The sequence below is a fragment of the Miscanthus floridulus genome, chromosome 19, assembly GCF_019320115.1.
Source record: "Miscanthus floridulus cultivar M001 chromosome 19, ASM1932011v1, whole genome shotgun sequence".
Lineage (NCBI taxonomy): Eukaryota > Viridiplantae > Streptophyta > Magnoliopsida > Poales > Poaceae > Miscanthus > Miscanthus floridulus.
Window position 1 is genome coordinate 102575105 of NC_089598.1, and position 16714 is coordinate 102591818.

General features: G+C 47.1%; 1 protein-coding gene and 1 pseudogene across 1 annotated transcript; both read right to left on the reverse strand.

The window, feature by feature from the left end:
* Positions 1 to 2515: 2515 nt before the first annotated feature.
* LOC136526512 (putative RING-H2 finger protein ATL69) lies at positions 2516 to 2941 on the reverse strand. Its single transcript, XM_066519158.1, has one exon. The coding sequence runs from the start codon at positions 2939 to 2941 to the stop codon at positions 2516 to 2518; it is 426 nt and encodes a 141-aa protein (XP_066375255.1).
* A 415-nt stretch (positions 2942 to 3356) lies between these two features.
* LOC136528965 (L-type lectin-domain containing receptor kinase IX.1-like) lies at positions 3357 to 6162 on the reverse strand (annotated as a pseudogene).
* Between the last annotated feature and the right edge of the window lie 10552 nt (positions 6163 to 16714).

Below are 16714 nucleotides of genomic sequence, written 5' to 3' on the forward strand. Positions count from 1 at the left end.
AAAAACTCATCTTCAAGAGTTCTCCATATCCTTTTGCCATCTTTCCGCACTCGGCAAACCGGCCTCCTCCTCCGTGCATAAAAATACGCGGAGAGGAATCGCGCGCATCGGCCCTTCCCCGCGCCGCCTCCTCCTTCCCGCGCTCGACCGCAACTCTTTCCCGTGCGTCGTCTCCTTCGCGCCATCGTCCATTGCTTCTCTACGGTGCTTTCTTGGTCGCTAGGGTTTGTTGCTGTTCGTTGCCGTCGCCTGTAGGCCATGGCCGTCGCTGGCCAACGGCAGCGGCAGCCATAGCCGGCCGCAGCCGCGTCCTGCACGGGAAGGCCCGGCCGCTGGCGCGTGTGGCCTAGCAGAGGCCGCGGCTGGGTGCCCCTGCCTGCCTCCGCGTGGATGGCGATGGCCTGGCCATGGAAAGCTGTGGGCACAGGAGTGTAGATCTTAATTTTATTTTTGTTCCTTCGTCGCTTGCTAGATTGTATATGTTGCTTGCCTGTTGATACTGTTGCCTGAATGTATATGTTGCTTACTCCCTCCGTCCCAGAATATCTGTCGTTCTCGCTTCCCGAGAAACAACTTTAACAAAATATATATTAAAAAATATTATTATTTATGGTACATAATTAGTATCATCGGAAAGATCTTTGAATCTAGTTTTTTAATAAATTTATTTGGAGATACAAATGTTGCTAGTATTTTCTACAAATCGAGTCAAACTTGTGGCACGAAAACCGGAAACGACAATTAAACTGGGACAGAGGGAGTACTGGCTGCTGCTGAACGCTACTTGGCCGACGTGCATGCTACTGTACCTGCTGATGGGAAAGAGAAGATTGCTGCTCTGGTGCTGGCCGGAAATTTGCTCTGCTGCTCCTGATGGCTACCTGTGCTTGTCTGCTAGCTGATGGCGGCCGGCTGGGAGGTCCGGCGGCGAGGCTGGGAGGAACACCGGCGACCAGCAGCAGGGTGCGGGCCTAGCCTGGCTGCCACCGGCTGCTGCTCGGAGAAGAGCGAAGGCGTGCGGCGGCGACGTAGATGGGACACGGGAGTCCCAACCTCGCGACGGGGGAAAGAAAAACCGCGAAGGATTAGTGGGTGGGTCCACAAATCTGATATTTTGAAAGTCAATTATGGGTATTATTAGAGATGGTTTTTTTCCTTCCCATAATTATTTAGGAGTTAGCAAACACCATATTTTGGGAGCCAAATATGCCAAACTCTTGAAGATGCTCTAAATGGGATTGTTATCTTACAGTACCGGGCAGGGTATGAGCTCTGTTACTTTGGTAATAAAGTCGATGACATCTAATTATTGACAGAAATTTAATTTTGGCTTACCAACACATTATGGAAATATAAACGGTAAACCATCATTATACTTTTACGCCAAAAAAAAGAACGTACTCAAGAAATTACTTTTGGCTGAATGCATTTCTAATTGAGGAAAAGGTACAAGGTTGTAGACATACTGTGCAAATGTGGTTGGAGAATTTGTTGCAGGCTCAATCTCGGTGTAGCAGGTAAGTTCAATCGTATTCATATTATCATATAGCATGCTTCAAGGCAATGATACTTGGATTTAGCATTTTTAACCCTGAACCAACTTGTGATGTAAACATTAACCTTTTGTATTCGAGGGTTGTTAGTGCAATCATATAGCATGCCATGCTGGTTTTGAAACCGGCTTGAGCCGGTTTTGATAGTCTGAGCCGGGGTCGGTGACAGTGCATGGAGCTCGTCGGTGCGGCAGTGGCGCGGGCTACTCGCCGGCGGGGCGGCGTCACACAAAGCTCCTCCTCTCGCCTGCTTGCTAGAGCATCCGTTGTGGAGGCTTGCCGGCTCGGTGGAGACGGCCACGGCGAGTGGGCAGCACAGTGCTGGTGAGCGGCACGGTGGAGAAAAAACACAGTGGAGTGATTAATTTTCCCTGCTAGGAGGCACGGATGGGAGCGAGCGGACACGCGGTAGCGAGTTGGGAAGCCGCGTCCGCCCCTATGGACACCCTCACGACTCACGAGAGCATTAGCAATAAGTCAAACCACGTTGTGGCAAAAAAATGATGCCACGAGGAGAGAGAAACATCGGAGCACTGATTTTTGCCACTGTAACATGCGATGGTAGAAAATTTTCTCTGTCCTCGATGGCTCGATGCACCAACAAACCATTTGTTGTGATGGAATCTACTCACCTAATTTTTAAATTTTCGATTTGACAGAGGCTCGTATTTTTCTGAAAGATTAAAGGATAATTTTACGGTCTCACTGATACTCTCTGCCAACACAATTTTGGGAAGAATAAATAGAACGTTGACCTTGTACTTACATAGGAACCTAATGCAATAATGCTAGCTCCTTTCAACGCTACAATTATCTCCGTCATAAAGAGCCTCAGCGCACGGACACGAACGTGTAAACAGCCGCACCGTGCGCGAGGGAGACACCGTGGCGCTTGCTTGTCCACGCACCGACACCGTTCGATGGCCATGGCCATGACCCCGGCCCGGCACAAGCCGACCGGGTCACACCATCGCGTCGAGGATCTCGGTCCGCGACATGGCGACGGCAGCCCGGCACACGGGGCAGATCCACTTGCGCTGTAACCACAGGCTGATGCAGTCCGCGTGGTATACGTGCCCGCACGGCCGCAGGCGCCGGCACCGGCCCCAGCTCGCGTCGGCAAGCCGCGCCTCGCAGATCGCGCACAGATCCACGTCGCCGTCGCTCGGCTCCGGGCCCCGCTGGCCGGCCCCACCCGGCTGATGAGGGACGGCGACGACGACGTCGTCCTTGTTCTTGTTCAACAGCGCTTCTTGCTTCCCTGCCGCGGACGAAACGCCGCCGCCCTTCGCGCTTCCCGCGCCATCCTGGCAATGGCGCACAGCACATATGATGGTGCAGAGCACCACGAGACCCGCGAGTACGCCTAGAAATATCGCACCAGCCATTGGTGATCGGATGTTCCCGTGTTGCGCAGCAAGATGTGCGGTTAGATGCGGCAAGTTGAGAAACAGGCTACGGTTTCGGTTAAGTCTGTCATTACTATTTCAGAATTCTCAATAGTCAATACAATCCAATAAATCTTTTTCATCGAGGACAGTAAATAGACTGGTTAAGTAATCGGATTCCATGGCAAGGGCTCCTCTGCAGATTCGATTCAAATTTTAGTCGGAAAAGGAGAACTAAACAAATTACAAAACGTTAGGACGCCTATCCTATTCGCTTGCCAGCTTCTTTCACAACAAACCAGTATAAATCAGACTTATGAGCCCAGAAACCAACCTCAAAAGGATGTCGTTCGGCTTTTTCGACAGACAGACGAGCTACACATCAGCTAGCCAATCCAATAGCCTCTAGGGCGACTGTAATTTAGGACAAGTCTCGGTGTACACTTTAAAGGCTATCGGTAAAGTAACACCTCCAATTAGCCCTATTGGTTTCGGTCACTGAATTAGTCAAACTTGCTACAGGCAGAATCCTAGAACTTTACAGGTCGGGCATTCAGTGTCCGGGATCAACGCCTTGTTCCATATGCAATTTACATATTTCTCACAGGATCGTAATCGAAAAAAAGGAAAAACCCCTTATTTCGTTGCACTCCTCGTGTTGGAACTTGGAAGTGACGAGAGGCCATGGGTGCTGCTCTTGGCCGACGAGCCAAACGAGTGTTCCGCCGTCCGGTCCTAGTGGCCTCCGGTGTTGGCACTTGCGGTCGACGACGTGGTGCTTGACCAGTTGTGACCCCTGGCAACAGTGACAGGCGGCCCATACGTCGCCACCGGCATCTCCAGCGGGAGCTCCGGCAACGGCGCCTCGAACTGGAGCACGCTCATGGCCTGTCGGATCGATGCCCGGGACGCGTAGTCCGGATGCACGCACCAGAGCCCCACGCATAGCACCCGCTCTATCTCCAGCGGCTGGAACCCGCCGTCGTTCAGCCGGGGGTCCGCCGCTTCGAGGAGCTCGCCCCTCCCGTACAGATCCCAGACCCACTGCACGATCAGCACTCTGCTCTCGTCTTCCTCCTCCAGGACGACGGGCTTCCTGCCGCAGGCGACCTCGAGGAGGACGACGCCGAAGCTGTAGACGTCGGACTGGACGCTGGCGCGGCTGGTCACCACGCACTCTGGGTCCATGTAGCCCATCGTGCCGGCGAGCCACGTGGTGTGCGCGGCGCGGCTGTGGTTGACGAGGCGCGCGAGGCCGAAGTCGCCTAGCTTCGCGTTGAACGACGAGTCCAGCATCACGTTGCTCGGCTTGATGTCCCTGTGCACCACGCACTGCTCCCATTCCTGGTGAAGGTACAGGAGCGCAGAGCCCATGCCAAGGATGATGTTGTACCTGATCGACGCCCAAAAAAGAAAATTGAACTTGTAATATCTGACAACCTATTCTTATAAAAAAAACAAGCATAAACTATCAGCTCCCTTGATTGATCAAGTTCGTTCTTACCTGACTTGCCACGTTAGAATGTTGTCTGTGCTGTACAGATGCTTGTCAAGGCTGCCGTTGCTCATGAGCTCGTAGACGAGCAGGAGCTCGTCGGCGTCATGGCACCACCCGACGAGCTGCACAAGGTTGCCGTGTCTGAGACGGCTTATGATCGTGACCTCGGAGACGTACTCCCTCCTCCCCTGCTTTGCCGTCTTGGAGACCTTCTTGATGGCCACATGGAGACCTTGATCCTGCAGGTACCCACGGTACACTGATCCGAAGCCACCTTCGCCGAGCTTCTCCTCGTCGGAGAAACCTCGCGTCGCCTGTGACAACTAGTTGTAGGTGAATCTCCGAGGCCCGGCCCCCATCTCGAACTCATCGTCCATTTCTCCATGGAGGTGGAGAGGAGCCCCTTGCGTTTGGTTGGTGCCCTTTCGTTTCAGGTATTTGTTGTAGCTGAGCCATGCTGCTACAATGAGTAGTATGACGATTCCTGTAGATGCCAGTCCGGCTATTAGGCCTATGTTTCGCATCTTTGATGTTTTGGTTCCTGTCATTTAATAAAGATGCATAAGTACCAAAACCACTGATTAAAAAAAAAACACTGCAAAAGCTTATAAAAACACACATCATTGGCTTATGAGCATACACATTTCCCCCCAGTGATTTGTCAACAACACTATGTATATATAGTGAGAGTGCACAAATCATGCATCGAAGATAGATAAAAACATTGTTCCCAGATTTATTTACGCATTTGATTTCAGCGAAGCAATGCACACCTATGTTCACAGATTACATAAGATTCATATTATATATTGAGCAACGCGAATTTCTAATCTAATAGAGAGAAAAAAAGGAGAAATAACAAAGCTACAAGCAGGGAAAGGCACTTGCCGGTCGTGTTGACAACGGCGACGCTGACGAGAGTGGACTCGAACGACCACGAAAGGATCTGATGCCGCTCGACTAAATCTCCGGTGGCTCCGGAGAACCCGACCGCCGCCTGCTGCGGCAGCCCAGCTTCCTTGAAGTCGACGGTCGCGCTGACGTTGTAGAGGCCCAGCTCCGGCAGATGGTCGAACCGCAGGGACACCGAGAGCGTGCTCGCGTTGGCGTCGTACCTGACCCACGCCGACATGGTCCCATTGAAGCTCGCGTCCGGCAGCGCCGCGTACGCAAGGGACACGATGCTGTTGACGTCGACGCCGACGTGGTTCACGGTGTTCTCCGGGTCCCAGGCGTTCTTGAACGCGTCGAACTCCACGGCGACGGTCGGCGGGAAGTAGGCGTTGGCCGTGTTGTTGGGGTTGTTGAAGAGCCCCAGGAAGCCGCCGTTGGAGTCCTGCGGCAGGCTCGGCGGGTACGGCGCCACGAAGAACGCCATGCCGTCGCCCTGGCCGGTGCTGTTGCGTGGCGTGATGGCGAAGGTGAAGTTGGAAGTGAAGCTGGCGACCTTGCCGGTGCTGCTGTTGTCCCAGAGCGGCACGGGCTGCCCGTACGCCACCCGGCCGGTGCTCCAGATCGTGTCCTTGGTCAGGTCGATCCGGCCGCTTGCGGCGGTGGCGTTGGACATGTACGTGAGGTCGGCGCTGGTCAGGACGCCGGGGTTGGAGAAGTTGTAGTTGAAGCTAAGCGAGGTGGCATGGGGAACACGGCAGAGCATCAGGTAGTACGAGGACAGGCTGAGGAGGAGAAGGCTGTTTCCTCCCTGCTTCTTAGCCATAGCCATGGCCAAGGATACGGCTTTGCTTGTGGGCTAAAGCTTTTAATCTGTGAAAGTACAACGTCAAAGTGTGTACCTGGCTGCTCTGCTGAACGCAGGGGGCGTCGTTTCGTCCGAATTTTTTTTTTTATTTTTTAGCTCTTTTTTTTGAATTTTTTTCACAAATATGTCTTTTGAGGGAATATTTCAAAATCAGAACCCTTAGCTCGGCGTCATCGTTGCTGGCGCCGAGCTTACACGTCTCGGCGCCAGCGTCCCTGGCGCCGAACTCTTAGGCTCGAAGCAGACGTGGAGGTGACATGGCAGAAAACTCGGCGTCAGTCACCCTGGCGTCAAGCTCGGCGTCGTAGATCCTGGCACCGAGCTCAGCGCAAGGGTGACTGGCGCCACCGAGCTTGTGTTTTAATCCCGGCCCCAACATTTCTACCCGAGCCTTCTTTCTCCTCCCTCTTGGGTTTTTTCTCTCCCCAATTCGCTCTACCTCACGAATCGGCATATTGGATCTTGGAAACTTTGATTTGATCCGTAGATCTTCGAGAGCAAGGTATCCTTGCACCCCTCCTAATTTTTTTCGAATCGATTCAGTATATATTAGTTAGATTTTTCAACCTAAGAATCGTCATTACTTAGGGTTTCATTCTATCCCTCAATATTTGTATTATACAACCGTATGATGATGTCAAGGCGTGAAAAAGCTAGCAAACCTAGGTAACCGCAGCGCATGTAGTTGTGTTATGGGTTCATTGTTGTGCATCAAATGAGAAACCCTAGGTTTAGGATTTAATGTTAATTGCTTTCGGTTCTTAGAACGAAATTGGTTGTATTGTAGTTATGGTTCTCATTTACATTTATTTGTAATGTTTTAATTTTTGTTTGTTAAATTACATCCGTTTTGTTAGATGCAAAAATTGCATCGGGAGGAGTTTTGGCAAAAACGGGGTCGTCCTCGAGAATTATGCCCCGACGCGTCTAGCAAAGATGCCCCTGTCCCTCCTGACCTCCCTGTCCCTAACTGTAACTGTGGTTTCTCGGCTCATGTTTTTCAATCGAAACATCTGGACACAGCTGCGCGGTGCTTCTACACATGCAGTCGTTTTAATGTAAGAAATTATTTTCACTATCTTTTTTCTTTATTTGTGTAAGTATGCTACTAATATTTTGTTGAAATCTCGTTGTGTAGGACCATGAGAGGTGTTTTTTCTTTCAAGGGATCGGTGGTGCAAACAAGTTTGATCCTCTCATTTTCGATGATTGGTTTAGAGGGAGACATCCACGTGAGCACTTCAAGCGGTGGGTTCCACCCCCCTAACCCTTCGCCAATGATGGCTAAGGAGAAGCACCTAGCCGCAGTTAGATGACTCGAGAAACCTCCTCTGTGCGATTGTGGATTTCGAGCTATGATAAACCCTAAGAATACGTTGGAGTTTGTGTGTCCAAACAAGCATGAAGTAAGTGCAAAGTGTATATACTGAAATATTGAGCTATATGTGTTCATATACTAATGTAACCTTATTTAGGTGTTTTTAATGGCGAAGTGTCGTTTCAAGGAGTGGTTGTATGGTCTTAAGAACAAATGGCCGGAAGAACCACAAAAGGTTAAGGAAAAGAAAAAAGAAAGGGTAATTTATAAAGCACCTCATGTCATGTACCAATGTGGTGTTAAATCCAACTATGACCTAGTCCCTTCGGAGCTTGGAATAGGCCATTATTGTGGCCATATGGTTGACTATGATGAGGTTGGTTATTTTTGTGGTAAACATAAAATCGTATTTTGTTTCTTTTGCTAAGACATATATGATATAATTTTTCATTTGAACAGAGCACTAGGAAATGCAGGTGGGAATGTTATGATGGTCAAGCTAAGTTCTTGGATGAACTGAAGGGGAGGCAAGTAATTGCACAAAAGAGGGGATATGGACCTGACTACGTCAACCTATTCGTTAAACATCACAAAGAAAAGATGCGTGAGTTTGCTAGACAGTGTGATATTTATAACCCGATCGATGTTGGGCTTGACAAATGGGGATTAGAGAGACGGATGACGTTAGAGGAAGAGAGGGCAAGGAAGGAGGCAAGGGAGGAGACAAGAGTACAGATGCAAGTCTTGAACGAGCATGTTGTTGCATTATGTGCCAGTGAGTGCTTGAAAGCCTTTTTTCGTTGCTTGATTTTAAATGTAATATAATCGCGTTGCTAACTGATTGCATTTTATACATGAAGGGATTGGATGCAGCGAGGAACATGCCGCAGAGGTGGCTCGTGTAAGGTATGAGAAAAAGAAGTTAGATGAGCATAGATCGTGAGCTGGTCGCACCGTTTAATCACCGATTGTGTTGTCTGATGAGGGGGACGAGGATGAGAACGACACAGGCAGACTGAGTGAGCTCATTGCTCTAGCAGAGGTGGGCTTGCAGGCGGAGGAGACTAAGGACGGCACTAGCAGACTGAATGAGCTCATCGCTCTAGCAGAGGCGGGCTTACAGGCGGAGGAGGCTGAGGATGACACTGGCAGACTGAGCGAGCTCATCGCTCTAGCAGAGGCGGGCTTATAGATGGAGAAGGATGACGACGCGTTCTTTACTCAGGCCACAGATGCCATAGATGAAGTGGAGGCCGCTTACTACAGGCAACAGGCAGGTCAGAGCAATACAGGTGAGTCTAGCCACAACAATAGGGTTATGGTAGAGGACTGGTACTCGGATGATGAGTTGCTTACTTAGTATGTTTTAGACTGAGGATTTGAAAGTGCATTTGCCCCCTATATCTACTGTTGGCACGTACTTCTAGTATTATTATATTTGGCATAGTATTGGACTTTTCATTATGTGGTTGTTTTCATTATTTGTGGTCATAATATTTAGCTTAATATTACGGACGTATTGAAATGTGATCACGTGCTGCAAATAAAACCTAACGAAGTAGGGCATTATATAATTCAACACACAAAAACATGAAGCGAACTAGGGTACAGATGCCTTAGGTAATTAAACAAAACAACAAACACATAGATGTGGCATGTGAATAAGATAAATCCATCCTAGTAGTGTGGCCACATAGCAAATTGTGTTGCACCTTCTCCAAAGTAGCCTCCCATTGTTGGCGGCGGAGGACCTTCTCCAAAGTAGCCTCCCATTGTTGTTGGTGGTGGCGAATGCTTGCAACCACCTCTTCAATGCAGGGAGGTCCTTGAACACCCTCCCACTCTCAATTACCATGTCAGGAGCTTCTAGGAGCTCATTATCACGTCCTTCTGCACACGCCTGATCGGAATGAGCAAGATCGCTGAACTCGTGAACTCTTGGATCACGATGGCCGGGAAAGATACGCCTCAGCATCTCAACATTACTCTCTATCAGTTCTCCAACAGGGCGATCATCATCAGAATCAAGAGCCATTGCCATCTCATATGGCTCTAAATCATTCATAATTTCAACACTATTGGAGCCACGAAATCCATCTCCATAGTGCACTTGCACATCAATAGGGGGCACATCCACATTCTTAGGAATGTCTCCTACAACATAAGCAGAGAAATGAGGAAAGAATGAAAGAAATGGATGTAAGGAAGGGGGTAAGCTCCAAATAATCATGCGGTTAAGACACTTACTCGGATGATTCTGTGTCAAAGGGATCTCATGAGAAGGATCTGCCACAACAACATGAGTCTGACAAGCATCTCCAATTACCGCATTAGAGGCAGATTGAGCTTCGGGAATCGTAGGTGCAACCTCCACATCCATATCAGGTTCCAGGACGGGAGGTTCGATGTGTGCCTGCTGACCCATTGGTGGGGAAAACCCATGAGGGATGGGATCAACTAACACCCGACGCACAACCATGTCCAAACATTGCAGCTGGCTCTTCATAGCTGATCTCATATAGTTCTCTCACTGATCCGCACACCCAATTGAGATCATTCGCCTAAGGATGTTGAGAGAAGAACCTAGGTGCAGTACACCCTCAACTGCAATACCATCATCTCCAAGGCAATGCAGCTCCTCCCGAGCCCTTGCAACCATCTTACTAAATGAAGGCCTATCATTGAATAGCACAGGCACGCTTTGCATGTCAACAAACTCAATATATCCATAGTGATCATATTCAACGGTGCCTCCATGATATATGGTCACTAGGTTGTCCATCTAGTTCAAATACATAACAAAACACATGTCTTTTAGTCCAAATTAGACGATAGATAGTACCTAACAAGTACTTTCTAACTACAAACTAAGTAAATAAGATAATAACTACATACATAGATATAGTGTACTAACTAAATAGCTAGATCCTATTTAGTTAACTAAATATGTAACTACCTATCTAAGTAGCTATCTAACTATATCTATGTATCTATGTATCTATGTTTCTATCTATCTACATATCTATCTCACTAGATCACTAACTAAATCAACTACCTGAGTCATCACATTAACTAGTAAATAACAAATGTCAAAACTACTACACTACAATCAAAGCTAACTAAGTATGCACATTGCAAATTCACAATTTTTATCTGTCCGACGATGGAGTCGCGGACGTCGATGGAGTCATAGCGGACGTCAGGTGTGGGTCAGGCTGACGAGCCAGGCCGGCGGTGGCACGGTAGGGCACTGTAGGTGTTGAGGCCGGCAGGGGCGCGGCCAAGGACGGCGGTGGAGCGTGGCGGGCGTGGAAAGTCTGGCGCTCCACGTGGCGAGGCATGGCCTAGGCCGGCGGTGGTGGGCGGCACGGTCACGGCACTGACACTGGCGCGGTGGGGCACGACCAAGGCTGCCACGGCCGCGGACGACACGTCGAGCGAGCCATGGGTGCGGGGACCGGCGCAGCCACGGGGCGCGGTGGTCCGATGGGGTTGCGGGGGCGGCGCGGCGCGGTGGTCCGGTGGGTGCGCGGGGCACGGTGCTTCCGCGGTGGCAACGTGGTGCACAGGGGCCGGGTGAGGGGCGGGCGCGGGGAACGACGAGGGGATCGACGCGGCGCGGGAGGCCAGCGCGGGGAGCGAGCACGGGGCGGCGCGGCCATGGGGTGGCACGGAGCACGGCGCAGGGCGAAGCGAGTGTTGCACTAGCATACTAAAAAAGCAAACCACCTACCACAATTCTAGTTTATATAGTCTCTATCCACACAATAGCTATGTCACTACACTAAGTGTGCTCTCAAAGGCTAACTGAAGAGTTACACTAACCAAACTAACAAGCTCTCACAACTAGCTACACTAAAGAACTTGACAACTAGTTTGCGGTAATAAAAATAGATAGAGCAAGATAGTTATACCGCCGAGTCGAGGAATGAACCAATCAATCACAAGAATAAATACCAATCAAGACCAATCACCTCAGAATCAAACAATGACACAATGATTTTACCGAGGTTCACTTGCTTGTCGGCAAGCTAGTCCTCGTTGTGGAGATTCACTCACTTAGAGGTTCACGCGCTAATATGCATCACACGCCAAACCCTCAATAAGGTGCCGCACAACCAACACAAGATGAGGATCACACAAGCCGCGTAGCAATTTACTAGAGTACCTTTTGGCTCTCTGCCAGAGAAAGGTCAAGAACCCCTCACAATCACCACGATCAGAGCCGGAGACAATCACCAACCTTCGCTCGACGATCCTCGCTGCTCCAAGCCATCTAGGTGGTGGCAACCACCAAGAGTAACAAGAGAATCCTGCAGTGAAACACAAACACCAAGTGCCTCTAGATGCATTCACTCAAGCAATGCACTTAGATTCTCTCCCAATCTCACAAAGATGATGAATCAATGGTGGAGATGAGTGGGAGGGCTTTGGCTAAGCTCACAAGGTTGCTATGTCAATGCAAATGGCCAAGAGAGTGAGTTAGAGCCGGCCAAACGATATTTATAGACACCTCCAAACAATAGAGCCGTTGGCTCAATTATTGGGCTGACTGCGGGACGACTGAACACACCGGTCATGTGCACCGGACATGTCTGGTGTGGCGACCGGACACGTTCGGTCACTGCGTTCGATTGTAGCCTGACCGCCATGTGTCCCTTTCAAATTGTTTAGCCATTCGCGCCCACCGGCTAAAACTATGTGATCGGACGCGCTGTTAGAAAACGACCGGACACAGGAGACGCAGTGTCCAATCGAGTCCAGAGAGCTCCCAGAGCCGCTCTGGGCCAACCAGACAAGTTCAGTCACACCGGACCGGACACTCCCAGGGTCCAATCAATTATTGCGATGAAAACTCGAGACTTGCTGGTTCACACCGGACGCGTCTGGTGTGGCGACCGGACGTGTCCGGTCGACTCCAGAGAGCTCCCAGAGCCGCTCAATTGCGACTAGACACATCCGGTGTGGCAGACCGTATGCACCCCTGTGTTCGGTCCTCTCTGGACCAACACCCACGCTCCACGTCACCTCGACCGGATGCTAAATAGTGATTGCTCAGTGTTTGGTCACTGCTACGACCCAGAGTCTGGTCACCTCGTCAACTCTGCCACGCCTGACCAGAATACCAGATGCGTCTGGTATGGATATCGGACGTGTCCGGTCATGTCGGGAACACTACCGCCTGAGATAGTACCGGATGCGTTCGATACGCATGTCGGACATGTCTGGTCACCTCGTGACCAGCGCAATCAACTCATTTTCAACTCAATCTTCTTTACCCTTGCTCAAATATGCCAACCACAAAGTGTATCACCTTGTGCACATGTGTTAGCATATTTTCACAAATGTTTTCAATTGTGTTAGCACTCCACTAGATCCTTAATGCATATGCAATGAGTTAGAACATCTAGTGTCACTTTGATAACCGTATTTCGATACGAGTTTCACCCCTCTTAATAGTATGACTATCGATCCCAAATATGATCACACTCACTAAGTGTCTCGATCACTAAACCAAAAAGCTCCTATCAATTTCATCTTTGCCTTGAGCTTTTTGTTTCTCTCTTACTTCTTTTCCAAGTTCAACCATTTGATTATCACCATGGCATCACCATCATCAAGTCATGATCTTCATTTGCTTCACCACTTGGAGTAGTGCTACCTATCTCATAATCACTTTGATAAACTAGGTTAGCACTTAGGGTTTTATCAATTCACCAAAACCAAACTAGAGCTTTCAATCTCCCCCTTTTTGGTAATTGATGACAACCCTTACACAAAGATATGAATTGAAATTAAATTGAATCCATATTGCTTGTCCAAGCATATTTACCATGTGTAAAAGGATATGGACAAGTTTCATGAATCCCAAATGGTAGCAATTGCTCCCCCTACATATGTGCTAAGAGTTTGGATTGTAGCTTGCACATATGCTTAGATGGGAAATATATTAGATAATGTCTACCAAATGATGCTAAGGTATAAAAGATGGACCTTTAAAGCATAATACAAATCGGAGTGCACCATTATACCATCCTTAGCACCATTAGTAACTAGACATACACAAAAACTAAAATACCCTGTGAGATCAACATTAGAAGCAAGGGTCTAGTTTTCATGATATGAGCATGATTCTAGTTACTTAACCTATGCATGCTAGTTTTTCATTTTATCGTTCAAACCTACAACTAGCATACACCACACAAGCATGTATATTGAAATTTAAAACTTGTGTCATGCAAGCAAACATATGAAATGCACATTCGAATGCATCAATCAAGTTTATGAGCTTGCTCCCCCTACTTGTGTGCTCAAAAGTTAATTGATCCCCTTACTTTGTCATATCTCTCTCCCTATGTCAATTCCCCTTACTTTGTCATATCTCTCCCCCTATATCAATTTCTCCCCCTTTGTTGTCTTTTCACTATCTTTGTACACTATTTCTCCCCCTTTGTCATCAATGACCACAAAGGCTTAAGTTATAGATAAGTTGAGAATATCAACGTCAATCAATGGAGTGAGGATCATTTTCCCAAATTTGGTTCAATCTAGAATACTTGCCAAAGATATTTAACTCGGTTTGATCCAAGGACAAGCTTCTTCACACCTCCAAATAAGGGTTATCTTGTACCATGTTGAGTTAAACACTTATAGCTCATTTTCTAGATCAAACACTAGGTTTACAGCCCACAAACATGTCATATGCTACCACTAGACTAAATTAAGCATAGAAGCAATAGTGGTACCATACAAACATCAAAATCATTTGATTTTTATGAATGAGCCTATCAAATGTGAAAGATAACTAGATGCACTAAACATGTCCTTAGTAAGAATGTTTGCCATGCCAATCAACTTTTACCTTGGATTGCTCGAAGGAGAGGCATGCCATTTAAGTGGGGAGTGCATCAACACATATTTGAGAAATCCAATATGTTCAACTCATTCTTTAGCTTGCAAAATCTTTTCTCATCTAATGGCTTGGTGAATATATCAGCAAGTTGATCTTCGGTGCCTATACTCTCAATGCAAATGTCTCCTTTTTGTTGGTGATCTCTTATGAAATGGTGGCGAACACCAATGTGCTTTGTTCTTGCATGTTGAACCGGATTGTTGGTTAACTTGATTGTACTCTCATTGTCATATAGCAATGGCACTCTCTTGAACTTGATTCCAAAGTCATTCAAGGTGGCCTTCATCTAAAGTATTTGTGCACAACAACTATCGGCAGATATGTATTTGGTTTCGGCGGTTGATAATGCAATACTATTTAGCTTCTTTGATGACTATGAAACAAGTGATCTTCCTAATAATTGACATGTGCCCGAGGTGCTCTTCCTTTCAACCTTGCATCCCGCATAATCCGAGTCGGAGTAACCAACTAGCTCAAACTTTGCTCCTTTGGGATACCACAAACCAACATTTTGTGTATGCTTCAAGTACCCCAATATTCTTTTTATAGCCTTCAAATGACTTTCTTTTGGTGAGGCTTGAAATCTTACACACATGCATACACTAAACATGACATTCAGCCTTGATGTGGTCACATAGAGTAGGCTTCCAATCATAGACCAGTATAATTTTTGATCCACCATATTACCACTTGCATCACTATCTAAGTTGCCATTTGTTCCCATTGGTGTACTAATGGCTTTGCTATCACTCATGCCAAACTTCTTGAGCATGTCTTTGATGTACTTGCCTTGACTCACAAATGTACTATTTTTCAATTGCTTGATTTGAAGACCAAGAAAATAACTTAACTCTCCAATCATGGACATTTCAAACTCATTAGCCATCATCTTTCCAAACTCTTCACAAAAGTCTTGATTGGTTGATCTAAATATGATATCATCAACATAGATTTGCAACACAAATAAGTCTTTACCAATCTTCTTGGTGAAAAGAGTAGTGTCAACCTTGCCCATCATGAACCCTTTAGAGAGTAGAAAGTCTCTCAATCTCTCATACTATGCTCAAGGTGCTTGCTTCAAGCCATACAATATCTTCTTCAACTTGTACACATGGTCGGGCTTCTTGTCATCTTCAAAACCGGGTGGTTGCTCAACATATACTTCTTCATTGATGTAACCATTGGGAAATGCACTCTTAACATCTATTCGATAGAGTTTGATGTTGTGGGCATAAGCATAGGCTAGTAAGATTCTAATTGCTTTCAATCTAGCAACGGAGGCATATGTTTCTCCAAAGTCAAGACCTTCAACTTGTGCTACCAATCTTGTTTTGTTCCTTACTACTATTCCATCTTGATCTTGCTTGTTTCTAAAGACCTATTTGGTTTCAATCACATTGTGTCCCTTTGATCTCTCTACCAATTCTCCTACTTGATTTCTTGTGAAGTTATTCAATTCTTCATGCATAGCATTCACCCAATCAACATCCTTCAATGCTTCATCTATATTCTTTGGTTCAATGGATGACACAAATGAGAAATGCTCATAAAATGAAGCTAATCTTGATCTAGTTTGTACACCTCTTGAAATATCACCAATGATAATGTCCAATGGATGATCCCTTGTAATATTGGTTGGTTGAAGGATTGGAACTTGATTGTTTGTACTTGCTTGATCATTGGGTTGAGATGATGCACTAGCCACTTGATCTTGTTCATTATCATGAGAACCACTTGTACTAACTTGATTTGTATCATCTTGCACATGTGAGTTAGAGAGCACTTGCACTTGATCATCATCATTCACTTGCCTAGGCCTCAATTCACCAACATCCATGTTCTTCATGGCATTTGAAAGTTAAATGCCTCTAACATCTTCCAAGTTCTCACTCTCATCATGGGAACCCTTGGTTTCATCAAATTCAATATCATGAACTTTCTCAAGAGTACCACTATCCAAATTTCAAACTCTATATGCTTTGCTTGTAGTGGAATAACCAACTAGAATCCTTCATCACATTTCTTGTCAAACTTACCCAATCTAGTGCCTTTCTTCAAGATATAGCATTTGCAACCAAAGACACGAAAATATGCAATGTTGGGCTTTCTACCATTCAAGAGCTCATATGGTGTCCTCTCTTTCAATGGGTGACAATAAAGATGGTTGCTATAATAGCAAGCCGTGTTGATAGCTTCGGCCCAAAAAGATTGACTCACATTGTACTCACTAAGCATAGACCTTATCATATCAATGAGTGTTCTATTCTTCCTCTCAACAAGGCCAT